Raw genomic sequence first — 26,923 nt, 5'->3', positions numbered from 1 at the left:
ACGGTTTTTTCTGCGTTATTTTCCCTTTGCTGTGGCGCTCTGCACTGAATTAATAACAGCTTCATGGTTTCATTTAGTTAACGGTTCTTCTACCAGCGCCGCGATGGACGGAAAAGAAAAGAATCGTCTTTTTGCCCTCCAGCGTTGTGCGGGAAAAAAATGTAAAAAACATCATGCAACGGGTCCATAGGATTGTCATCATTAACCCTACAGCTAGCTTATATGGTCAGTGGTTTTGTATAAATTACATATTGCTAATGGTTATCAAAGATACAGAATATATTTTAAGAAACAGTTACACAGCTTGCTTGAACTTGCTTATGTTTTTAAAAAGTTTTACAGCCACAAAATATTTCTGAAGTACCACTGCTATGATTTAAACTCCTTTCCAAGAGATTTTCTAAACTCAAACTGCAGCCACGTTTCCCATCCAACGGATTTGAGAAGTCAGTCGGTTGTGTATGAAAGAACAAAGGAAGCCGATTCCTGAGAACGTTTCACTGAAGTGCACCAAGCTGATTATTGAATAGTTGAGCTTTCTTGCTTCTGTTGTTTAAAAGAAACGCTGTGTATAATTTCAAAAACAAGCATTTAAGTTTCTCAAACAGCAGAATATTTGTCTTCCAGCCAGCTGACTGGCAGTGTGCAGAAAAAAACTCCAAATGCTTTTTTCTGGCATCTCATTTAATTCTTGTAGACCGAATGTGTCGACAGCCAAATTTGCAGTACTGTAATTCAGCGACACTTTGTGCCATCTGAAAAAAATCCAACGTTTCTGAGACGTTTGGCTTTCCAGCCGACGTCGGGTTATTACGATGTTATTACGATGTCTCTATAGACGGTAAATTATGAAAATAACTACTATATTGAAATTTCCAGTTATGGATACATGAGCAAATTATTTACTCACAGGAGATTTAAAGAACTTCTTACAGTTAAAATAAGCAAAAATATCCAGGTGGAGCTTTTAAACTTGGGGCTCAAAGTTAAACCAGAACTACGCCTGTAGCTGCAATTCTGAATGGATGCACAAATGCTCACAGCCCATCAGATTGGATGAACAATGCTGCTTTACCTCGGCCTCGGCGTAAACCGGAGCCGCTGCCCCGATGGATCGGCTAAGTGGTGTTTTTAGGCTTCACAGCACGGCGCCGCGCTGCAGCTCTGAAGTAAACATGGGTAACAGTGAGTTAGGGGAGATTAAACCATTGTGGAGATCGCTACATCCTTTCTGTTTCCTCTGCGACTGAAGCATCCATAGTTGCTTAATGGACCAATTGGACTCTTTGGATAGGCAACAGAAATAGAGGGAATTAGATAAGTGCATGAAGCCAACCTCTGCCAGTATGAATGAAAGCTTTCAGAGAGTACAGTACAATACCATGAGTGAACAGATGTTCGCTTTTAAAAGGACTCAGAACACTACACACTAGAGGCAGACAAGACAGACTGTTTGGTGACTATATGCAGCACTGGTGAGAACGACAAACATGAGATTAACAAAACTGGGAAAGCTTTTTATTCTTAAAAAAAAAGTGAGCATTGTGCATAGTTCATAGTTGTTACTTTCGCCTCTTCAGGTACCTATTTGCTGTGATAACATGGAAGGAAGTGCAATAATGTACAATTCTGTATAGTTAAGTGCACATAGATCACTGTTGCACTGAACGGCATTGACACTTTCTCCCAATAGAAATATCACAACAGATTTTCTTAGTATTTTCTCTATTTTTAGGTGTACTTTTGATACATCTCTCAGGCGTGTTTCCCTTCTCTCAGTCCCAGGTTGGGTTCACATAAATCTTAATGATAGGTAATTTGGCCTGATTTCTCCTTTTCTCGTTTACTTCTAATTCTAAGTCTCCGTTTTTCCGGCTTTTCTGTTTTACTCATACCTCGCCAACCCAGACCACTGTGTTGGCTCTTTTGATGTCTGAAACCTCACAGTGCGGCGTTCTCTGTTTGCCGTCCAGGATGAAGAGCGACTCAACCGACGGCGTCACCAGGTACTGTCCGAACAAGCCGCTGGAGACGATCACTCTGTTGGGGCCCCCCCACGGCCAGGCCTGGGCGGCCAGGGGCTCTTTGAGGCTCCGGAGAACCTCCGTGCTTCCTGATGACAGATCGGCAAACAGCAGGTCCGAGCCCGACCCGGACACCGCCACCAACATGTGTTGGTTCGATTCCGTGAAAGAAGGCTGGAAAACCATATCGGAGACGCTTATGGGCTCGTCTAGTTCCTGGTTTAGCGTTAGCTCTCCCTGGAAGGACACCGTCTGAACCGTCAGCTTGGAGCGCCTCGGGTCCGGCGTCACGACGTAGCGACCGTCTGGCGACACATAAGCCTGGCCTGTGATGTTCTGATTGGGGCCGATGACGGTGTCCGTCACGCTGTCGACAAGGAGCTGAGATGCAGCGCCCAGAAGGCTCTTGCTCTGGCACTGGATGAAGTAGAAGCCGCTCAGGTGTGTGTAGGCCATGCTGGCCGGGATGCAGCTGTAGTTCTTCAGGCTGATGGTCTTGACGCGGTGGAAGGTCTCCAGATCAATCTTGTGGACCGCCGGCTCATTTTTCAGGAAGACGAATGCAAACCTACACAGACGAAGATCAAACAGGAGGTTAATTGCCTGTCGAGGCTTTTTTGGAGGGGACAGGATTATTACACATGGAAATTCTCATTAAAATTCTCATTTGCTCTGATTGAGCAAGCAGTAAGGCTACTGGAGAGTCTAAGGTCAGACATGGCTGGTTTACCTCACGTGAGTTATGATGAGGTTAGTTGGAGGGATGAAGAAGTCCGTCACCCTTTGGAAAGTGGTTCGGACGGCATGATGAACTTCACCCACACTGGCTTGAGGAATTACCTGGAAAAAATATGCAGAAACTTGAGCTTTCTGTAAACTTTGCTGTACATATTGGCGCCATCTTGGTAGGCAATCACAGCGCAAAGAATAGATGAATCATGGCTTCCAAACCAACAAAATCAAAGTTTACCGACACCAAGCATAATGGCTGCTGTTGGGATTGAAGGATGTCAGATGATCTCCTACTATGACATATTTCACTACTTGGTGAACAGGAAGAGTTTGTGCAACATGGAGGAGCTTTGTAAAGGATGTACGAACTCTTTAGTGGAATAAGAAGGTTCTGGTGACTAGCAGAGTGAGTACAGGTAGTAACATCCATCTTAGCTAGCAGAATAAAGCTACATAAGCTAAGCTAATTTTACAGTACATACTACAGTAAATATCACTGGTATTTCAGTTTTACCCAGAGGTGGGTGGACTACTCAAGAGTTATGTACTTATATTGTTTATAAGTAGATAGGAACGAGGTGAGAGCTTGTTCTAAGCTTGTTGTCATGACATCTCCATAGCAACTGTCACAACAGTTATTCTACCTACCAAAATGGCCGTCAGCTACAAAGTTTCCGTAAGTGTGACACCACGAGTTGTGTGTTGATTCAGCTGCAATTTCTAAATGTTTGCGGTCCAATCATATTCTGTTTTACTGTAAATGGAAAGTCTGCTTGTTTTATTCAGAGAAGCAAAACTAATTTACTTAAAAGAAGCTATTTTTGCTGAAAAGTTACTTTTAAGTTGGTTTATCTTATTTCCAGTGCACTAAGATATTTGTACTAGAAACTAAACCAAAATTACATTACATGACAGATGACAAACGTGAACATAAAAACGTCATTTTCAAGCTTACTTTGATAACTATGGAACACCAACACGCTTAAATGATAAAAAACATTTTTAAATTCACAAACTTTGCTGTAGATTAGAGTTTTGTCTGTTCAAATATATAAATGAATCCCTTCCGATAAGCAGTGATATTTTAGCTCCTCCTGAATACCTTGCGATTTGTTTTTTTTCTTGTCAGGTAGAACGAAGGCTCATCTGTCAGATCCTAACCACCAGAGCTTGTTCAGGTGACACCCTCATACATCCTGGAGCAGATAAACATCTGCAGTTTATGACCTGAGCCGATGATATGTGGCTCTGCCTCAGTTCTCTGTAACAGCGTCTCACTCAGAGATGGTTGTCTCAGGAGAACAAGCCACTATAAAAGCCTCATCTTTCATGTCATCCTCCTGGCTCTGAATCAGCAAGTTTGCAAAGTGAAGCGAACGTTCATCGACCTTTGATTCGCCTCAGAAAGTTCTCAAAACACGAATCATCCTGCACATCATGGCGATCAAGTCCGAGTCAAATCGGACCAAAGTGTTTGATAAGACACGTTTGTCCTTCTGTCCCCACAGGAGACTCAGTGTGTTTAAAATCACAATTTTGTTCTTTAATATCAATTATTGTCATTTTGGTCCTCAAAATACCAAAATTTCCACTTTTATAACTTTATATTTTGGTCTGTCTGATTATGTGATTTTTGATTATTAAATGATTAATAATTTGATCAGTTACTTAGTTTTTGACTAGACTTTTCACCAAATACTTTTTTACTCTTCAGTAATTTCTTGGACAGCCGTTTTTTAACTCTGACTCCAGTAATACTGTATTTTTGGGTGTTCTACCACCGCTGATTTCTTTTTAACCAACTGTACAAACCTGTGTGCCTCATAATGTAACCAACTTAAGTCAGACTTTATTGAACTGCCTCCTTCTTGGGTGGACAAAAAACAAGTTATTAATGCCACAGTCCCACAAAATGCTCTTACATTTCTCTGGACAGAGCAGCTTTTTTATCAGAACACAGCTACGATTTAAAGAAAGAAAAAACCTTGTTAACAAAATGTCATTAGCAGCACTGCAGAGCTGTGATGGGAGTTAATGAGTTTAATCTGCAATCACTCATGTATTATTAGGCAGCCGCCGTGCTGCAGGTGCTCTCCATTGATGCCACAGGCGTGCCTTTGTTAAAGCTCAACCACTCAGCTGGAGTTTCACTCCGACCCAAAACCAAACGGGATTTGGTTCTGGCGCAGCACAGAGTATTCACTCTGCAGGATTTGGACGTTTCTAAATTTAATACTAATCCTAACAATGGTTCTATTAATTCGTCATTTAGAAAATTCAATAAACCTTCCAAGGCGTTTTAATATTACTGCTTGTATTGCATGTCACACTGGATTACTCTTCTTGTCGCTCCTGAGAAGCAATAAACCAAGTTATGGATTATATTATGGATTATGAGGGAAAACACTGGATCAGTGTTTGATTCTTAAATTAAAAGTGTAACTTAAGAAAATTAGCTGGTCTCCCAGACGCCTCAACTTTGTTTTTCTCCACATTATTTCACTCAAACTACATTATAATTGCAATTATTTGACATATTCACTGGATGCATTTTCTTGCTTCATTAGTGAATTTATGTTGGTCACATTTGACCTTTCACCTTTTAACCACCACGGCAACTTGTATTAACCAAACAACGGTTGTTTGTTCAAATGATCATTTATTCAAATGTGTATTTATTATGAATTTGCTCTTTTTGAAGACAGTTGATCCTAATTTCAGTTTTCTATTGGCCCTTTGCTCGTGATGTCACGCTCTCCAGAACGCCATGTAGCCTAGCATGTAGCGGTTTCGTCTTCGCTCCGGTTTCAGGGGAAACGCGGTTTATGACGGTGATATAAATCATGTGGTGTAATTTGATCGACACTCAGGAGGTTTGGGTCGGTTTCTAAGCTGTTAAAACTAAACCCCGTTTATGAGCCCAACCAGGCGAGTTACGTTCACAGACATATTAACTCGACTTGAACAAGAAGAAACCACGAAAAAACTGAAACATTTTCAGTCGCTCGGTCCGATCCTCCTGTCCCTCATTTCCCTCCATCATGGCGCCTCGAATGATTCAGCAGCTGCTTATCCCCTTAGGGTGAAAGGTACTTTTATTTACTACAATGAGTTAAATATGTCCACTGAATCCTGTTTATGCAGATGTGTACAGTTATAATTTTATGTTTTTAAGGGCCATTTATCACCCTGACCTTTAGATGACCTTGCCTGGACGTCTTTCCTACCATTATTTCCTGTTTCTCCTGTTTTCTTGTACAAACTCACACTTTTCACCAGAAAACATTATTGCACCTTCTTCTACTCAGTTGCTTTTATCTTTGCTTTTTGTGTCTGACGTCATCACCCGTGTTGTATCCCGCATTTAGAAATGAGCTGATTATTTCACCATGCTGTCAGTTCTCCTGCAGGACTGGAAAGGCCATGTCTGTCTCTGTCTGGAAGATTTCTCCTCTTGTCTTTAATGAATTGACAACCACTCTCCCTCTGATATTTACTCAGAGTTATTGAACCGTCCTGAAGCCCAGCTGCTTAGAAAAACCACCGACATGAATTTCCACAGCAGCGGTTCTCAAACCGTCAAACGTGAACGAGCCGCTGAAGCGAAGCCACATCGCTCCTGCCAAACGGGTCAATTACTTTCACTTCAAATGATATTAACATTATCAGAACGTTTATTTGCGTTGTGATCCATGTAGCCTGCAATCCATTATGCGGCTTCCATGCAGTTGTGTTTTTTGAAAGATTCATGCCCTGCTCTCTAATTATTCATTACTTCTGGAGGTATGCAGATGAAAAACATTTCTGTGCTGAACGTCTCTCGCTTTCTCTCTCTGGTCGTTTCAGATTAAATGAGGCTGAAATTATTTTGTCTGAATAAAATATTTGAATCAAATCCAAATCATTTACCAACATAACCAAAGCTGAAGCACTAAAAACAAAAATAAATTGTACTTTTTAATTCTGCGCTCAGACTTTCAGCCTGTTTGGCCTCACAGATTGTAACTTAGTAGAAACTGTGAAAACCCACACGCAGATGGTGAGTTTTCCATAGTGGCACCTTTAGATCTGCAGAAAGACAAATATCCAACATCAGCAGGACGAGGTGGATTCAGATGGATGGGAAAAAGAATAAATACTGTTTTTGCTGCTGTAACTTTTAACTTAAATCCTAAAATAATTTTTACCAGGTTCTTCTGGAAGTTTATTTTCTGTCCTTCCTACTGTGACCACATGCATGAGAGACGGCTGCAGATTTAATGTGGTGATGCGATTGCAAAGTCAGCGAGTTCCTCTGGAAAACGTTTTAGCTGCTGGTAGAACGAAGTGATTTATAACTGGGATAATAAAGTTTAATTTTCTGACATATTTAAGCACATAAACAGTTTTAATCAAGCAAAGTTTCAGAATCAGTTTGGTAAAAGCTTTTGGAAACGTCTTCTGAGATTTACACTGAAAGTTTGATGTCAGATGAACATCCAAAACATAACGAGAAAATACTCACTGGGCACCAAAGGAATATCGGCCATTATGATCTCAGTTTGTAGATTTAAATATTATTCAGAGCTTGAGGAGTGCGCTGTTGGTAAAAGGTTTATATCGACAGCTCTGGGAAGTGAGGCATTTTATTAAATATTTACAAAATATTCTTATTTCTAAATGTATTTTAAGTCTTTTTCCACATCTCTGTTAAATGTGATAAACTGTGACGCCACCTTCACGTTTTCCACCTGTACTCATGAAAACCAGCAGCTGTGCTGAAAAACAATCCAGAATGAATCATTCATCTCTAATTGCTCATTCAAACAGAAACATAATAAATCTGATTGCATATCACCTCTGCGTATTTGTTAGAGCAAACAGACAGAACTTCCCCAAAGACGAGCAGAACCCGGCTGCGATGGGATCCCCCCCCTCCGCCGCGACGCTCATGTTTGTTCCAGAGATTACCATCAGCTCCCTGCTGCACAGCAAACAAAACTTTAAAACAACACCATCATCGACCCTCTGCAGCCGCGCTCTCCTCCCTCATCTGGGCCGGTCCCCTGAGGAGGATTAAACACAGCCACACCTGTGATCATCCCTCATCTGTGAAGCCTCCAGCACCAGCGGTCCGGAGGGACGCCAGGCGAGGAGCCTGCAGCTGCGGCTTTCCTGCTAACCGCTCTAAAACATGGATAGTTTAGCTGCTGCAACGCATCACGTTTAAATCTCACAAACACAACTGAGCTCAATTAGTTACCAGGAACGGGTTCTTCACTCTGAGCTGCCTGCAAAGCAGAGCCCTGGGTGTGAAAACGAGGCAGCGGCGCTGCTTCAACAATCAATATCTGTGCTGCACAAACTGACTTTACAGAAATAAATTTGCTTAATGGAAACATAAACTCGTCTTTTTTCATAGAAAAGCTCCAGGATGATGTGGTTTTTCAGCCATATTGAAATGGATGTCGCTGTAACAGGATGTTACTACTGGCAAAAACCACAAAGAAGACAACAGGAAGTAGTTTTCTTGGTTTGTAGTTTGTTTTTTCGGCTGTAAGCGTCACAGTTCATTAAAAGTTTTGTTTCATTCCAACGTGTTGAATCCATCGCTCTTCTGGACAACCAACCACTAGTTTCCACAAAATGCCGCAAACCCAGCCGCTCCTAAGGGGCGGGGCTTATCGTCCCAACACCTGAATAAGACATCGATGTCTCCTCTGATTGGCTGTTCACATCCACCTCATTTTTTATTTAATGTCGTTTAATGGAAACACCACAATTACAAAATACAGACAAAGATTTGTGGACATTTGATATTTTCCAAATTGAGGTCAGAGTATTGGAAAATAAAACCATCATGGCTGATCAATAAGCAACCAGTGCAGTGAAACATTAATGTGTCGCTCTTACCTGGAGTGCTGGGTGAGTTTTGTCCATGTCGCCCCAGGTAAGAATCCACACCTGGTCATGTGACTTATCATAGAGCATCTTCACAGGAAACGGGTCTGTTGGCACCGCCTAGAGGTCAAAACGAGAACAAACAGCAGCAATAATTCAGATGAAAACTGGAAAAGTCTGTTTGTAAAAGCTTCAACATGACATAGTGTCATTATGTTGAGCAAATTTAATTAAAATTAAATTAAATTTGTTCCATAAAGAGAGAGACCACTGATCTGTGCTGCTGGAGGAAACCCTACAGACTAGTCCAAAGTGCTTTGGAGCCTCTAACATCTGGCTAAAGAACAGCTTTCTGCTTTACTGGACTGTTGACCTCTTGTCTTTTATTTGCAACAACAAACCAGATTCTGTTAAGACTGTAAGGCGTTTGAAATATTTCAGATAGTTTCTGAATAAAAAGTCCATTCTGTGGACATTTTAATAATATAAAGATATGAAAATAACAGCCCATGAAGTTAGCTTTGGGCTTCCTCTGCAGTTACTGTCTGTCCAGCTGAGCAACGAACAAATACAAGGAAACATATGAATTCAAACAGTAGGTTTTATATACTGAGGATTAACTTTCATTTATTAAATACAACTAACAGGAGGCGTCACTAACAGAGTGACACCTTTAAAACGCTGTGAACTCAAAGCGTCGCTCAGGTTACAGATTTTATTTTCCTTTTGGATTTAAGCTGCTCTGAAATCATCAGATTAATTATCCTGCTGCTTGGAGCTCTAAGGAGGCTTTTAATGTTGGATTCAGTGCAGACTAATAACCAAGAAATGCTTTGGATACGTTGGTGAAGCTAAACACCAGCTGGGATAAACTCTGCATGAACCGTGAATGAACAACAGGTTTGGAGTCAGCAGAGGCGATCCTGCATGAGGGAAACGATGAGATGCAGAGCAGAAACAGAGCTGTACTGTATGTACTGTATGCTGCTGGAGACGCTTTAATGTTTCTGTCTGAAACGCAACATGAGCAAGAATAGGCAGAATACACAATAAAGCAGGGAGAGGAAAGAACACAGAGGGATCGGCGAGGTGAGGGAATAAACTCAACCTCAGATCTGCTGCAGTGTCAACAACAAGGAATAACACAATCCATTACCCGGTCTGCGGCCGGGAGCACCAGCAGCTCTGCTGTCAGTAATGGGGGGTGCAGCCCTCTGCTCCGCTCCGGTCAGCCAAGTCTCAACTCAGCGTGAGTCTATGAACACTTTGAGGAGAAGCTGGACGCTCTGCGTGTTTTCAGTGTGGTGGGAGCAAAGGTAACGCTGAGGCCGGGCCCTCAATCCTGCAGCCGGGGAGCCAGCCCACCACTTAAGAGCCAGCATGTTGAAAACGATGGAGCAAGAACTTAGTGACCTACTGACCAGGTAGGGGTCGGTCTAAACATCTTCATTTGAACAAAATCATCCTTAAAGAGATTTCAGTCTGCTCAGTTCTGCAATCCAAACAAGCTGCTGGCCACGCCCCCAACTCAACGTTCACACCAGAAAATGGCTGCAAACAGATGAACTATTATACAACCATACACCTTTGACAAGCAGAAGTGGAGCCTCCTGCACAAACAACCCAAATGCAGCAAGGAAGTGGTTTCTGGATGTCTTTTCCAGCAGCCATTGTACATACAGTGGGAAAAATACACTGACTAACTGTGCTGGTTGCTAGGTGATGGCTCTGCTGCAGTTAGCAGAGCCATCACCTAACGGGCAGTGCCTGCTGTGATGTTAGATTCAAGTTTTTGAAACGACTCATTTTCCAGACAACAAGAAATATTAACATATTGCCAATAAGCGGCTGTTTTTGTTGTTGTTTTGTTTTTAAGTGCATGGTCTGTTTTCAGACCATGAGATTTAAATGGAATTACAAAAATGTACAAAATGTGAATTTGTCCATTTTTAAAATGTCCATTTTAAAAATGCTCTGGTCGTGGATTCTGCCGTCTCCTCTCTGCTCCTGAGGGACATTTTTGAAAGAGAAGTGCATTGTGCCCTGAGACACCAGAGAGGGAGAAGAAAGAGGAGGAAGAACGGAGGATGCATTAACCCTCTGCAGCCAGAGGCCAGCCAGGCGGAGCCGCAGCGCTCAGAAAGGGCAATGAAGGATGGGAAAGTGGTTTTCCAGTGTTTGATGGAGTAAAACAGGAAAGTGGGCAGCTGGTGGGTCACAGGATGAGAGAGGTTGAAGCAAAGTGTCAGGAAAACATCTTTATGGACAAATGTGCCACAGCACTGCCTTTCTCCTTCCACTACAGAACTAATATTGTTCTTAATAAAAGGTAAAATGTTATATTTGTTAAAATTAGAAGTTCTGTTTGATCCGACTATACCTGACAGAATTAGGGATTTATTCAAACATGCAGACCCGTGAATGGATTAAAAAAAATATGATCGTAAACAAAATGGTGTTAACATTTCAAATGAAAGGAATGAAAGTTTGCAAAGAAAACAAATAAGATCCATTTTATTTGGATCTTACCTCAAAGATAAGATCCAACTCAAAGATATTGTACGGTGACATCATGAGCGCAAGATCCCACCCCCAGCTTCCTGCTGGTGGGCAAAAAGCTGCTTGCTAACGGTGATTAGCATTGTTATTGGCTATTAAGTTGTAAACATAACATGCTAAATCTTAAATGTTCTCCTGATATATAAAATAAAAATGGACAAAGAGCTTTGCTACTAATTGTTAACACTATGACAAGGTCAGGAAAAGTTTTAATTAAGAAAGAAACGGAGAGGGAAGCGGGTCAGTTATGCTAGCTTGACTATGACAACCTAAACACATAGAGGTGCTGCAGAATTCAGTGTTTTTTAGTTCAGTTAAAAAATTAACTAAAACACCACCTGCTCTACTGATGATCTCCAACAGATCATCAGTAGAGCAGATGTTTAAATTAGCTAACCTACCACCGCTGTGTTAGCTAATAGCAGCAGTAGCTAATCTATCACAGCGATCACTTATTAATAATCACAAAATAAACATGGAGCCTGAAAACATAAAACTGTAACGAACTGAATGTTCTGCTCTGTGTGGGAAACGTTTGAGTGTTGAATCCTGATACATCAGTGGCGTTGTTGTCAGTTGCTATGGCAACGAGTCTCCTTGTAGCACAACCGACACAGAGAGCGAGAAAAAAGTAGTTTTGTGTTATTTTTCCCTTTGCTGCAGCGATCTAAACTAACAGCAGCTTCATCTCCAGGTTTCCTTTAGTTAACGGTTCTGCTGCAGCAGCGCCGCTGGGGATGGGAAGGAAAAGAATCGTCTTCTTGTCTCCCAGCGTTGTGTGCAGGCGCGAAGTTTCTGCATGTAAACTATAACATGCAAAGATGTCTGAACTAATAAATCACCTTAAATTCTAAGACTAAAGCAAACCTCAAAGTAAATAAATTAGAAACAAATTGTTCCTGACTGGGAGAAAAATCTCTAATTATTGTAAATCAGAACCTGAGATTGAAAATGAGCAACATTTCAGCAGCAGCGTTTGTGTTTGGATGACCTTTGCCCTCTGGCCACTCGTTCATAATCCCTCCTTGCATTAAGTCCTGTTTTCCTCACATGCATAACGAGGCCGTTTATAATGACATTTCTGCTCTGCTGCCTGCACAGTGCCTGTCCCTCTTCCTCTTTGTCTCTTACTCTGGCTTTCAGCTAATATCCTTCCTTCTCTCCCACCTCCTTCGCCTCGAGTTAGGCCAATTTCCTCTCTTCCTGCTCCTCAGTATAAATGATGCTGACCCTCCGAGGGGCCCTGAGGGACTCGGGCTCTAAACAGCCGTTACAGGTAAGATGAATGGCAGCGCAGGCGGCACCCAGCTGGGCAGCACAACGCTGCAGGGAGCCGGATTCATCTTACCTGGCAACGCGCATGTAAAGATGTGAATATTTGGTGCTTCCTTTAAGTTCTGGCTTCTTAGTTTATCTGAGGATAAGGGGTCAAAGGGCACACTGCAAAAACACTAAGAAGTATTTTTGCCTAGTTTCTAGTGAAAATAAAGCAAAATTAACTAACAAGCAACTTTTCAGGAGGAACTATGAGCTTAATATCGATGAAGAAATACTTGATCCTTATTATGACAAGATGCTTTTAATAAAATAATCTGCCAATAGAAGCAGAAGTTTGTCATCAATATTAAGGAATTATTGATCAAACCAAGCTGAACAGCTGCTTGTAAATGAGTTTTCTCTGATTGCATTAAGATATTTGCTCCAGATGAACCAAAAACACTTTGTAAGATTTTGTATTTTTGCAGAACATTTTGTAAAAGCATTAATAAATCTGGAACTTTTCCAGATTTTGTCATTACAAACACAAACTTCAAAGAATGTTATTTTTATTTCATGCAATAAACCACATAAAGTTCATGATGATTCTTCACCAGTCAAACTAACTGACTCCACATTAGGAAATAATCTGTGTTGCTTTAATCTCAGCATAAACACTGCTCTTCTAGAGGTTTCTAGAGAATATTAGCAGATAAAGCATGAAGACAAAGACAGGCTGCAGTAGATCTGGGACAGATGTGTAGAGACTTACAGCAGAGCTCCGTTATTAAAACAATATTTCAAGCTTTGGACAGCCGACGGATCGCTGACCGATCCGTTATCTGGAACTGCAAAGAGAACAACTGCAAACCTTCAACACGTCTAATCCAGCATCCTGTGCACTTTCCAAACTCTCCTTTAGCTAAACCTGTTAGCTTAGCGCTAACAGCCAAACCAGATGCCAACCAGAACAAGAGAAAGTCTGGACCAAACAAACCACTGAGTCGGTTCGTTTATTGTTGTGGGTTTAACCTTATTTTATTTTCCATATTTTAGTTTGGAAATATCCATCCAAAAGGATACTGATCAAATTATCAATCATTTAATATTTAAAAATTACATCCAAAACATAAAAGTGGAAATTTTGGTATTTTAAGAACAAACATGATAATAATTCATATTAATATACAAAAACAATGAAATCAGGCAAAATAAAAATGTTTTCAAATCAATTTCTTTGAATAAAAACCTCATAATAAAACCTGCAGCTGTGAGTCTGAGTCTGGAGGATTTCTGGTTAAAACATGTTTGATTTTCATTCAGTGGGAAGAAAATCCAGTAAAGTAAAAATAAAATGCTCATGTTGAGTTTATAGAGCAGGTGGTGAGATCTGTGTTTGTAGACGCAGCTGCTCTCACCTGAACCACTTTCTGGGCCTGGATGTCGACGACCAGCAGGCGGCTCTGGAGCGGCTGGGTCACGTAGATGTACTTCTCCCTGACGTTGACGGCCGAAGACCAAACGCAGCGCTGCGGAGACACGCCCTCCCCTTTGGGACACATCTCCTCCTGAGGAAACCAGGACCAGAACCGTTGGCAGCAGGAGATTCACAGGCCCTGAGATCATCACCCACTGATTCAGTCCGTTTAAGAAGCAACATCAGTTTCACCTGACCTGAGGATGCTAAAGGTCAGAGCTTTACCTGAGTAGTTCAGTTATCATTTTATGCCCCAGTACAAACATTGACCCTTGACCTGATGTGAAACCAGTGAAAGAGTCGTCAGAAAAGATGAGGGAGCAAAAAGTCTTCGGCTGTAAAAAGCTCCTGTGTACCAAAACTCAAACTGTTCATTTTCTGAGCTACTGATTATATTTTACGATTAAAAAGTGTATTTTAATCATAAAGTGAGCTAGCGGCAGTCCAGATTACTTAAACAGAGAAATGAACCTTTAGCTTTGCACTAAAAATCATTCTGTAACCAAATCGTAGCGTTAGCATTGCTAGCTAGTTGCCGTACTTTTACGAATCCTTCACATCTTTTCTGTCACTTCAATTATTTAAAAAAGATTTAAAACTGGTTCTGATTAGCAGCATAATGAGGAGCCACTGTGACACAGACTGCTACAGGAGAGCCACAGCCACCAGAACCTGAAAAAACACACAAGATCTTACCAAGAAGCTGTGGATCAGTTTCTAGTCCAAATGTCTTAATACACTTCAAATAAAAATAACCTACAAGTAATTTATCAGCAAAATGAAAGAGCTACTTTAAATATATAATTTCTTAATATTGATGAAAAAGTTCTATTATTTCACTCAGAGATTTTCCCCGTTTTATAAGTGAAATAATCTGTTTTCATCAGTATTGAGGATTTAAAAGAAGCTTTTATATCTTACTGAAATGTTACCAGAGTTGGTTTCATCTTCCATCCATCCATTTTCTTTACATCCTTGTCCCCAGTTTCATCTTATTTCAAAATATTTGCACCAAAAATTTGACCAAAAATACTTGGTAAGATTTTGTGTTTTTGCAGTGTAACTTACTGCATCATGACGTACAGATTTTATTTTTAAATTAGTTGTTTCCACATTTTTAATTTGACTCTTAAACAACCATCACGTCCAAAGCGACTGAATTCCCGTCATAAATCTCCTCATCATATCTCAGAGCCACCAGGCGGCTGCTTCACCAGAAATATAAGATCTTAACGTTTTGCACTGGTGATGCTTTTGAAACTGCTGATATAAAAACAATAAATCATCAGGTAGAATCTGTGAAACCACTCAGAAACTTGAATTCAGATTTAAACCCAAACTGTCCTGGTTTTCCAACCCTCATCAGGATTCAGGTGAGTCCGGCTCCTCTGCCTCACTCAGGTGGAGAAACTGCCGTTTGGAGCAGGAAGTGGGAGCCACTCGGCGTTTATATCGATCCTTCACACCATTACAGTCCTGAAAACCCAAATCCCTCCAGGAAACAAGCATCCTGGACCTTTAAAGGCTCTGAGAGACGGATGTTATCCGGAGGATTAAAAGGTCAAAGGTGAACTGTGTTCACCGTTTAGTGGGAAGCCATTGACTAATGGACACAAATAATCCCATTATATTTAGAAAAGCAAAGAGGGAGGAAATCAACCTGGACTGAAGCAGTGCAGGAAGATCTGAGAGCAAATTGAATTATCTGAAGGTTTGATATTCAATTTGAAGAGGAAAAACAGGAATCGTACCAAATAAGATGATGCCTCTGGCAGCCGTCGCTGCTGTTGGTTCAACAGAAACTGAACATCTGAGCCTCTTATGACTGCAGAAGCTTCACTGCATAAACTTTGGTGCCTCCCTCACTTTCATCTTGTACAAAGACGGAAAACAACGGCGCGTCTAGAGCAAAACGAGTCGACTTCAAAATGAAAACGTGTCCAACACGAAGCGTCGGGTGAGTTCTTAACGCGCGAAACGTGTTTGGTGTGAACACAGCATGCTTCCTTTTTCTGAAAAGGTCTGGCATGTATTTGTGTTGTAAAGTCACCAGGAAAGGAGAAAATCATCCCACAGTTTCACACCAACAACTGAAACACATCTAGACTTCACCTGCTCCTCTCCTCAGTATGTCCTAGTTCAAACACGTAGCATGAGCAGTTTTTCATGGTTCAGATGTACGTACGTAGGTCGCGACGATCCTCTCTGTCCGCTTCAGGTGTCTCCGTATTTCACATTCGCTGGGCTGCAGGACGGTGATGCCTTCATCAGAAAACACGTAAAACATGTTTCCCACACTCAACCCTACAGCAGGACAAGAAAGGAAATGTTGTCAAAAACGTCGCCTTCGAAAGAACAAATGCAGTCTGAGCCACTCTAAATGCCACTCTTGTCAAATCTGGCATTTGTGATGGACATTTCAATTTCAGAGGGACTCAGTGAGGCTCCTGTTAGCGAGCCATTACATGAGCAGGCTGGGACCGCATGCAGGCCTCCAGAAGCTGCTGTCAGCGACCCGTCTGGATGCAACAGGAGGATCAAGCTCTGCTGTGAGACACGGCGGCTCTAAATACCACAGATCCAAAGAAGAAACGAGCCTCTGTGCGTTAAAGCACATTCACTGCAGAAAACACAGGACCGCTTTCTAAACGCCTTTCTGCATCCCAGTCTTTGACAAGCTGAGGCTCACAGGCGCCCCCTAGTGTTGGACTACAGCTAGCTGTAGTCCGACGCTACAGCTAGCTGTAGTCCGACGCTACAGCTAGCTCACCAGAACACTGTGTTTAAAAATAAAACCAGGTCACTGGAAGGAGAAGCTGAAGATGGAAGTTTTTCAGATGCAGAACTTTAGTTTTTGAACATTACAACACATAGACATGTAGATCTATGCAGATCTATGTAGATCTATGTCTGCAGAGACAATGCGTGAGCAGCGCCACCTTCCTCATTAGGAGGAACAAACCAGTGAGGTAAGAGACGAATATTTTACTGTCAGGTTGTGCAGTGAGACGTTGCGGGGAGTTTAAGGTCAGTTTGTAGGAGATGCTCGGTCTGAAAGAGTTTGAGGAAAATCGCTGGATCAGGATGGGAATCGATGCTCTGCAGGCTCAGCGGTTCCTCCATCCGCTCCCGAACCGTGTGACGTGTTCGCATCGTGTCGTATCGAACACGCTGCGTATTTTGCTTTAGAAAACATCCAAGATGGCGTCGCAGCAGAAACGCTCCACAACATGTTTATATTCCACATAAAGGGTGAAAGCAGAACTTTAACTACACCAAAACAGGGAAATACATCCAGCCTCCTCCAACAGCTGATATCAGGTAAAGTGTTTGACATGTTGCTTAGCAACAGCTGTGGCTCTTAAAGGGGCGGAGCTTCAAACTGCTGGTTGTGATGAACAGATGAAGATCTGGTTGGACTTCATATGAACTTTATAACCTCAAGATTTCAAACATTTGTTGGTAAAGTTATGAAAAAGTCTTAAAAGGTAAAAACTAAAGTTTATTGTGACACTTATCCAACTGAACCTTACAGCAGAATCACATTAAACTTCTGGTGATTTTGCATAAAATGCATTTATGAAGGAAAACCCACAAAGCTGTTTTCATTGTAGCCACAGAACTGGATCTGCCATAAAATGTGGATCGTTTCCTTTAAAGCCTCTGCTCCCGTTTTCTGGTTGGGACTTGCAGCAACATTTGCTGGAGGAAACAACTGTGTGGGTCGTTTTGGTCAGTGGAGTCAGTAAATCTGCTGACCCCTCAAAACAAGCCAACAATTTCAAGTGCACAAAGAAAAAAAAGATATTTTAAGAACTGCTAATGTGTTACCTTCTTCTCTCCAAAGGATGTTTGCAACTGCAGAGAAGAAAAGAGGTGGAAGAAAAACATTAATTAATCTTAGCTTACACATTTGCTGCAGCTGCAAATTGCTGCTCTGGTGTTGACAGGCCATGTTTTCCTCCAACTCTGAAGATGATTATTTCTCCTTAGTGGAGACATGCAGACAGTTTTTCAGTTTAATTAAATGTCTAATTAAATCTCTCTAAGCGCTGAGCATCATCTCAGGAGTGATGCCATCTCCTCTAAAGAAACATCGGCAAACTAAGTATTTTCCAGCAGGATCAGTGCGTATACCTTTAAACGTAAATAAAGGCAAAACACCCAAATTTCCATAAACATTTATCGTTTTATTTGAGTCGGCTGAGGTAAAGGGGTTTTCTTTGTTTTAGATTCTAACATGGTAAAATAGCATCTGAATACAGATTAAGCTAATCTTGTGTGGTCCAGTTTTATTTTTGTGTCTTTATTTTAATAAAACATAACATCCAATATCTCCCAGAACATCCTGAAGTGTCCAGGAGATTCACGCTGGAATCAGAAACCTGTTGGAAATCAACCAATCTAAATCTGTTCCTATTTTCTAATAACTGTTCTTAACATAATGACAGAAGCATGAAGCCTGGATGGAAGCGGTCACATGAAACCCGTCTCATATTCATCCAACCGAATCGGACCCTGGTGTCCCTGTTCGCCTACAGATTCTCTTCTCTTCGCTCGTCGTTCCTCTGCAGATGAGAAACAGAATCGGCCTCCCAGGCTCCGGCCCTGCGGTGTGAAACTATCTGCTTTAATCACTTCGTTCTTTAAAAAACACTTAAAGGCAAATCTGTTCTTCCGTCGGTACATCCTGGATTTAGCATCTTTCTATTTGCATGTGTTCTTGTAGCGGCTTCTTTCATGTTTTTATTTCTATTGACCTTTTACGCCTTATGTGTTTAGATCTCTTATGATCTTAAGTGCTTTGTGAGTGCGGCGATGAAAAGGGTTTTATAAATAAATCAATTATTCATCCACGGTTGGCTCTGTAAATGACGGGATCTTGATCTTTCTGGATCTTATCTGAATGTGTTCGACAGGGATTAGAAATGAACATTTGCATTTCTAAGCCACAGATTCTACAGTGTTAAAAATAAAAGCAAAATATACAGAAAAACATTTTTTCAACGCTTCAGATTATTTCCTGGTTCTCATACATTCTTCATGAGAATAAATAAATCTCTTCTTTTTTTAAAACTGTCTTTCAAGGATGGAATAAAAATATGACTTTGCTCACCTAAGACCAAGAATCTGAATTTATTTACTCATTTTATCTATTCCACACGGAGCATCTATATTTAGTGTTTACTACCTTAAAAAGGCCCAAAACAAAAACACATTCAAGCTTTTCTAAAAACTTTACTGGATGAATTAAACTAGATTCTTCGTCTCTGTCTGAAACACATTTATTGCTTTTTAATCAAATTGTTGACATAAATTCCCTCACATGTACATTCATGTTTTATAAGTTTCTGCTTTTGGCTCCAAATCATTTTATCACACCAGGAAAAACAAATGAATTAGATTTAAATGTCCTGATTTACTTTTGGGTCAGATCTTTTATTTTATGCTGTGTTGCATCATTTGTCTTATTTTTTTTATTTAGACGTTTGCTTTTACATGTATCTGAGCGGTAAATAAATAAGATGTGACTTACGCGTTTTCTTGGCCGAATCTTCCACAAACAGAGAGGAGATGTCCTCGTCCACTCCCACCTCGTTCTTGGCGATGCAGGTGTAAGCGCCGGTGTCTTCGTAACGCACGCTGGCGATGAAGAGCTCGCTGCCGTTAGCTACCAGGACAGCAAACAAACGGTTACTGCATGTTCTCTACATCTGGAGGACAAAAAGCCGATTCTTTCCTTTTCCTTTCCGTCCGTCGCGGCTGCGTTAGAAACGCTAATAGATGAAGCTGCTGGTTTAGTGCAGAGCGCCGCAGGAAGGGGAAAATGACGCAGAAAAAACGTCAACGAATAACTCAGACACTTTTTCTCGCTCTGTCTCGGCTACGCTACGCGCAGACTGGTTGCCATAGCAACAGCGCCACTACATGTTTCAGGCTTCAACACCAAAAACACTCAAACGTTTCCCACAGAGAGCAGAAGATTCGGTCCGTCAGTTTCAGTTAACTTTTAACAACAACCTGACAGCTAAACGCTGGCCGCCGTTCGCCAGCAGCTTCTGTCTTTCACATCGATCCAAACATTTCTCCGTTCAATGTGCATCTCAGGCAGAGAACATGTATTTACTGATTGACCTCGGCTCTCAACAGTCTCTTGTTCATAATCAACTGGATGGTAATATGAACAAACTGAGCAGAGGGAAATGATTACCCATAAACACCAGCTTCTCTTTAAGGTGCGGAGGAGGAAACGGTTTAATCACCTGGAAAAATGGCGTCATGAGTGCAAAATGACTCCAAGCTCAGATGTAACAACATGATGAATCACGGCTGCTCTGCCGTCGTAGTTAATATGAATCAGAAAAGCCTCGTTTGGATCAGTGCTGCTCGGATTCCCAGAATCAGGAGATTTCCTTCACATCACAGGAATAAACCTGAGGAACATCAGAGCAAACCTCCTTCATCCTGAACAACGCTGCATTGTTCTGGCTCTACAGACCAGGTGATGTAGACGGTCGGTGTTCAGGAAAATCCATCAACTCTGATGTTTGCAGAAGCCTTGATGAGCCGAGCCGCTGCACTCGGACCCGACCTGGGAAACCCTCCGCTCACAGCTCAGCTCCTGAGGAGGGTCCAGCTCCTCTGGAAGCCAGGACACGAGGAAAACACCGACGTTTTCCTCCCTGTTTGAACCGATTATTATATTTATGCTCATATTTACATCCAGTTTCTGTCAGACGCTCTGAAGGGCTCCATTTTTATGTTATCAATACTTTGAGTTGTAAAATAACGCTGCAAAATACCTAAAGTATCACTGAATCTGAATATTTCAAAATATATTAAATGAAAATTACATTTTCATTTAATATATTTTGAAGTATACATTAATATATTGTGTTAATATATTTTAATACATCTTGAAATCAACTGTTTTACCTCCATGATTTTGTTACGTAGAATCTGAAGCAAACATTTTATTTCTCCAAGTTGTTGGTTGGTTAATCTGCGGCTTGTTGTGGACCAGAGGCAGCTTCAGTCTGAGTGTCGGTGGGTTGATAACAGGCTGTAACCAAAGCTAATGACCCACAGGTGCCAAATAAACTCTCCTTAATGAGAATTGGGCCATAAAGGAGCCGCTCCGCTCCGCCCGTCTCTCTGACAGAACATCCAGAAACTCTCAGAAAAAAGCTGATGTTTTATTTGCAGCCTTTCTTGATCTGCCGTCTCTTTGCTTTTAGGAGCCTTTTTGTTGTCAAATGAACCAAAATTGGCTGCAACCTGCAGAGGAGAAGCGGAGCGCCCAGGATGACGCTGAAGTCCTTCCTCCATGTTTCTGAAAACTATTTTAGAAAAATCCTCTGCAGCCAAACATTAAATGTCAAGTTGCGTCTACGACAGAGGCCACAAAATATTTCATAGTTTTAATTCTAATTACATAAACGGTTAATGTTTTTATTATTATTTGTACTTGGCAAATAAACAAACCAAACATAATAATTTATTGAAATTAGCCAAGCAGTCGGATTTCTGTAGTTTGTTGTATATTTACAGGATGATGCAGGTTTGCAAATCATTTTTCCTCTTTTCTGGATTTTTTAGCATCAAGAGCAGTTTGTTTTTTCCAGTTGTAATAAAAGCAGCTCCTCACCTAAGAGGGAGAGCTGAGTGGAGGAGCTGAGCTGCAGGTCCATGCCGTTCTTCAGCCAGAGCAGCTTCGGGTCGGGGATGCCGTCGGCGTGGCAGTGCAGGCTGGCCGACACGCCGGGCTCCTGGGCCTGCGTCTCCGGGTAAACCAGGATCACCGGAGGGACTGGGCACACGGCGCAGGGACAGGTGAAGACATGATTACGTCCCGTTTCATAGTGGGCTGCAAATCCCAGGGCATAAAACACACAAACACCCAAACGCTCCGTGGTAGAGAATTTATCTCACCCGCCGTGAAATGTATTCACAAATAACAAGGATGCGAGAGTCTGGGGGCCGTTATTACAGCTCTGGCCCTGCATGAAATAGATGTTGGACGACTCGGCCACTTACTGCGTCCTCTGGGGGGACGAGTGCCAGAGAATGCTGAAGAGTTGAAAGTCAAAGGAAATATGAGGTAATATTTTCCATGAGCAGGTGGGATGCAGTTCGACGCTGATGCAAACCTGCTGCTCTCTTTTTCAACAGCCTACATCACTTTGACCTTTAACCTCAGTAAATCTGACGACTCTCTGGATCATTACCTTTATTTTTAGTCACTATTAAGACTGCTTTAGCATTTCATCATAGTCACATACTGAACATTTTCTTTTCTTTGTATCCCTTTTCTCAACAATCTTCAAATCTCTGGAAACTTTTCAGGATTTTCTGTCAGTTTTCTGTCAGTCCAGCAGGTCAGATTTATTTATGTAACATTTTAAAAACGGGTTTAAAGCTGCACAAAAACAACACAATAGAACAACTTGATGAAAAGAGAAAAAAAGGAAATAAAAATAAAACATCACAGAAAAGTTACTGTCAGGCCTCAATTAAACTTTTAAGAAGTGATTTAAAATCACCACTGGAAGGAAATTAATGCATCCAATTTATACGAAATTTAACAGATAAAATCTGAAATGTGTGGCATGTTTTTGTCTTTGTCGACTTTACTGACGTCCTTAAATAAAATCCAGTGCAACAAATTCACCTAAATGGCATTAAAGCTGATTTGCACTAAAGCTGCAAATCAGTTTAAACTGCAAACAAAGTATATTAATGTGTTACATTTAGCTTCATTAAAGCGTGCTCAGCTTTGATACCAACGTTTGTATTTTAGGGAGAAATTCTGAAATGTGCAGTGCACAAAAAAACTCTGATTTATCAAACCTTGCATGCGTCATCTTTATAAATCAGAGTTGCGGTGAATGCACCTAAACACCTGCAGCGCTCCCACCACCTAACAACCACACTGCAAAAACACAAAATCTCACCAAGTAGTCTGGTCTAGTTCTGGACCAGAACTAGTATTCTGGTCTGGTTTCCAGTACAAATATATCTTATCAAAATGAAACAAAACCAACTTTCAAGTAACTTTTCAGCAAGAAACAGGAGCTTTTTTAAAATCAGTAATTCTTTAATCTTGATGAAAAAGTTCCAGTTTGACTGGCAGATTATTTCACTTATAACACGGGAAAAATGTCTTTTTACAAGTGAAAATCTGCCAATGGATCCAGTAATTGTTCACCAATATTAAGGAATTACTGACTTAAAACAAGCTCCTGTATCTTCCTTAGAAGCGCCGTCTAAGTTAGTGCAAATCTCTTATGTGGTAATATTTTGTATTTTTCGTCGAGCTGTTTGAGCCCCAGCCTGTCGACTCCATGAAAACCGGAAACAGAGCAGCGGTAAAAACTCGTTTCCTCTTTCAAAACAAGGAAATTCTCCCAACATCCTCAATCGATTCTCCCTGCATGTTTGGCTCTTAAACTGTTGTTTACTTGGATGGAAGCCGTACTTTACAACTCCTCCTCAGTGTTTATTAGGTGTTACTTTATGGTGCAGACACATTTTCAACAGCGATGGCGTCACACTGGTAAGATAATATGGAGCAGAGTTTTACAGTACTCAGGGAAAGCTGCAGCATCGTCGTCCTCCTCAGCGAACAGATTGCTGTAGCGGCGAAGCGGGATGCAAACCGCCCACTTAGTCTAATGTGGCTCTTGGCTCCTCTCCATTCCACCTTATCTCACCTCCTCCTATCTTTTTTGAAATACCCTGAATACCCAAAGCAAACATTTGGTAATTGCCCTCTGCTGATAACGCCTCCCCAGACATCCTCTCTGTCTGCACGGCTCCTCTTTTCACTCTGAAGCACAAGAAGAAAATCTGCTGCGTTTTGTGTCATATTAATTACATTAATTTATTTAGTGGGCAGAAAAACCAAGCGATCACATATTTTTATTGAAAAAGTTTTAATTGGGGGTTTGAGGAGGGCAGAGATTTGTTCTGATGTTACCAGTTTTCTACCAGCTCAGGTTTGTTTGTGGATTTTTAGAAAAATAAAATATCCTGTGGCATTCAGAAGAAGCTTTAAATAATCAGGTCTGATAGTTTATCTGCAGGCAGAGCCGGCCCAAAGCATAAGGAAACTAAAAATACCAAAAATAATATTCTAAATATTCTATTTAAAATGCTTAGAGCTGTTTTAAAATTGTTTAAACTAATTTGGAAAAGTATTTACGCCACTAAAAGTATGGCATGTTATTGTTTATATTCTGAAATTTCCCGCATGGAGAAAAGACGATTCGTCTCCTTTCCACCCGGAGCGACGGTGGAACCTGGAGATGAAACCTGGAGATGCAGAGATCCTCTGGATCCACACAGACTAAAATCCAGTGCAACAAATCATGCAGCAACATTGTTGAAGGCAAAGGGTTTAAATTGGCCTCTCTAACCCAGACTACCCAGTAGTTTGTTGTTCCGTTTTTATTTGAATGGAACAAAACAAAAAGTCTTTTTCTGGCATCCACAAAGTAGGACAAAGACAAATGTTTTTATCATTTCTTCTGGAATTTTAGGAGAGAATTGAGCCACTACTGACCATTCACCTGCAGCACATGAGTCTGATAGAGGTCTTCGTAGCCGTAGGCATGGCAGCTGTAGTTCCCCATGTGAATTGTTGTCACCTTGGTGATGTACAGCGAGCCGTCGTCCCCAAAGTCCTGCAGCACAGGGAGGAGAGGAGTTAGGACTGGTGGAGATGGGGACAGAACGAGACTGGGAAGAACTGGGTGCAGCAGATCCACAGGGAGCCGGTGGGAAACGCAGGCAGCTTGATGGACTGCAGAGAGGAGGACTGCAGCAGCAGGGAATGATGGGAAGAGACAGGGGAGAGAAAGAGTGATGGGGGAAGGAAGACAAACCATGAATCAAGGGTTTCCCTGTTGAGCTGAAGCAGGCATTTGGGGATTTGATCCTGCTCTCCCCTCATGACGCTGCCTCAGTCTGATAAATGGCAAGGGTTAAAAATATAAAGCCCATTAGGCTGATGAATGAGCCAGAGTGGTTGGTGCAGCATGAGCCAATCAGCAGGGACTTCCTGCTACAAGTTAGCGCGAATTAAAGCATTAAACTCTCTGCCGTCCCACCGAGCGGCAGATCGCACGGATCTGATGATCCGACGTTCTCACTTCAAATGGTAAAAACACAAAATCACCCAGTAGTTTGGTCTAGTTTCTAGGACAAATAACTTAGTACACTTTAAATAAAACTAAATTAACGACGATAAAGAAGAGCTTTTTAAAGCCAATAATTCCCTAATATTGATGAGGAAGTCCTGGTTCCACTGGCAGATTATTTAATAAAAATATGGGGATATTCTGTGTAACATTAAGGATCCGTCGATGTGAACCAAGCTTTTCTGGTGAAAAGTTACTTGTGAGTTAATTTCCTCTGATTTCACTAAGGCATGTTCAATAGAAACTAGGTTAAATCTACTCGGTGAGGTTTTGTGTTTTTACAGTGTAAACATGACAGTGAATGAAGAATCAAGTGCAGCCTTTGAACAGAAATGAGCCAGAGGTTATTCTTTCTGTTACAGTTGAAAATATCTTTTATTCTGTCTGAAGAACATGAACTAAAGCTGCACACATTTTATTCAGTTTTTGCACAAATCTACTTGTGATTAATTAGTAATAATGCAGAATCTATTTTCTGTTAAATTATGTTTTTAATTTGTCCTTAGTGACTCCTCTGACAAGAACAGTTGATAAAAATCAGACGAATGAAACATTTATCACATCCATGTGAATTAGATTAGATTTATCTGCATATTTTTCTACAATCTGGTTTAAAACAAAGTGCTTCTTTTCTTCCATTTCCTGCAGTGGATCCATGCAGCCAAACATTAAGTTAATTCATGTGTTTAGGCTCCAACAGGACGCCAGCAGCCATTGCTCCGGCCCAGGTCTGTGCAGAGCTGCAGGCACCTGGAGTCGCGGCCCCAACATGTCAGCCTGTTTATTCGCTCTTCACCCCAGCAGACCAACATGCTGCTCATTAACTTGCAATCAGCACATTGAGAAGCGGCGCTGGATGGAGCCACGCTGAGCTTCCACCCAAACAGGAGTCGTTCATTAAGCGCAGAGCTTACATTAATCGCATTGTTTCATGGAGGATGCTCGGCAATCATTGTTCTCTTATTTCCACTCGTTTGTTCGTTTCCTTGTAATTAGTCTTCCTCCCTCCTGCAGCTGAGTATCGCAGATGAAGGAAGACAACCACTTCGCTTTTGTCTGCAGGAACATAGGTTGTGCAAACTTAAAACACAAAGTAAAGACGAGTATAAATCAGCTGAGCTACTCTCAGGGTTCTTCACGGCTCTCAGCAGCATCGTCATTTTCACATTTTGCATTTCAAAAACAGGCTGTAATTGGTTCATTTTAATATAAATGTGAAGAGACCACCCAGCGCGCCTCTTGCTGCTAAAATCAACCAGATATTAATTAGGCAGCCCACTCACATTAAGTAATAGGTTTTATTTAAAAGTTCAATGCATTTTTATGTGGTAATTATGCCGCATCCTTCAGTCTGACTCACTTTTACTCTTACCATGAATCTGTTTTCCTTCCCGTCTATGAAGGAGAAAAGGCAAAATAAATGCAAATTCAATTTTCAGATTTAATTTGCATGTTAATATTTCTACAGTTCATTTAATCATTTCCACACAGGATGATTCTTCGCTAAAGTATTTACACCCCTTCTCTCATTTTCTTACATCACAACCTTCAATGTTTTGATCTGGGTCAGTCCAGTTCCTCAGGATCCGCTCCGTGTTTTAGACGAACTTCTGCTCCGACACACCTGATGACATTTTCACCTGAGCGAACCGAACAGAGGCGCCAAAAGTCTGGGTTCAGAAACAAACTGAAGTTATCAAAGAGGAACAATCTAGAGTTATAGAGCTACAGTCAACGCACAGCTCCAGTTGTTCCAGCTGGTAACCAGACATCAGGCTGACCTCTGACCTCTG

General features: G+C 41.3%; 1 protein-coding gene and 1 long non-coding RNA gene across 5 annotated transcripts in view; one reads left to right on the top strand and one right to left on the bottom strand.

The window, feature by feature from the left end:
- Positions 1 to 2: 2 nt before the first annotated feature.
- Positions 3 to 13,939, top strand: LOC107832999 (uncharacterized). The gene is made up of 3 exons (XR_001658708.1): positions 3 to 225; positions 6,258 to 6,386; positions 13,855 to 13,939. It is a non-coding gene; the product is annotated as an uncharacterized LOC107832999 (long non-coding RNA).
- Positions 1,081 to 26,923, bottom strand: part of fstl4 (follistatin-like 4) — a 192,228-nt gene continuing 166,385 nt past the window's right edge. For all 4 annotated transcript variants that reach the window (XM_007572566.2, XM_016660948.1, XM_007572565.2 and 1 more), the window contains 9 exons: positions 24,494 to 24,614; positions 21,578 to 21,739; positions 19,466 to 19,600; positions 17,761 to 17,787; positions 16,115 to 16,233; positions 13,871 to 14,020; positions 8,649 to 8,756; positions 2,755 to 2,864; positions 1,081 to 2,592 (listed from right to left, as the gene is read on the bottom strand). In XM_007572566.2, coding sequence (XP_007572628.1) covers positions 1,890 to 2,592; positions 2,755 to 2,864; positions 8,649 to 8,756; positions 13,871 to 14,020; positions 16,115 to 16,233; positions 17,761 to 17,787; positions 19,466 to 19,600; positions 21,578 to 21,739; positions 24,494 to 24,614 — 1,635 coding nt within the window. In that variant the 3' untranslated portion in view covers positions 1,081 to 1,889. The remainder of the gene's footprint in view (positions 2,593 to 2,754; positions 2,865 to 8,648; positions 8,757 to 13,870; positions 14,021 to 16,114; positions 16,234 to 17,760; positions 17,788 to 19,465; positions 19,601 to 21,577; positions 21,740 to 24,493; positions 24,615 to 26,923) is intronic.

This window comes from Poecilia formosa, unplaced genomic scaffold, assembly GCF_000485575.1.
Source record: "Poecilia formosa unplaced genomic scaffold, Poecilia_formosa-5.1.2 Scaffold304, whole genome shotgun sequence".
NCBI lineage: Eukaryota > Metazoa > Chordata > Actinopteri > Cyprinodontiformes > Poeciliidae > Poecilia > Poecilia formosa.
This window is presented reverse-complemented; position numbering and strand designations above follow the sequence as displayed.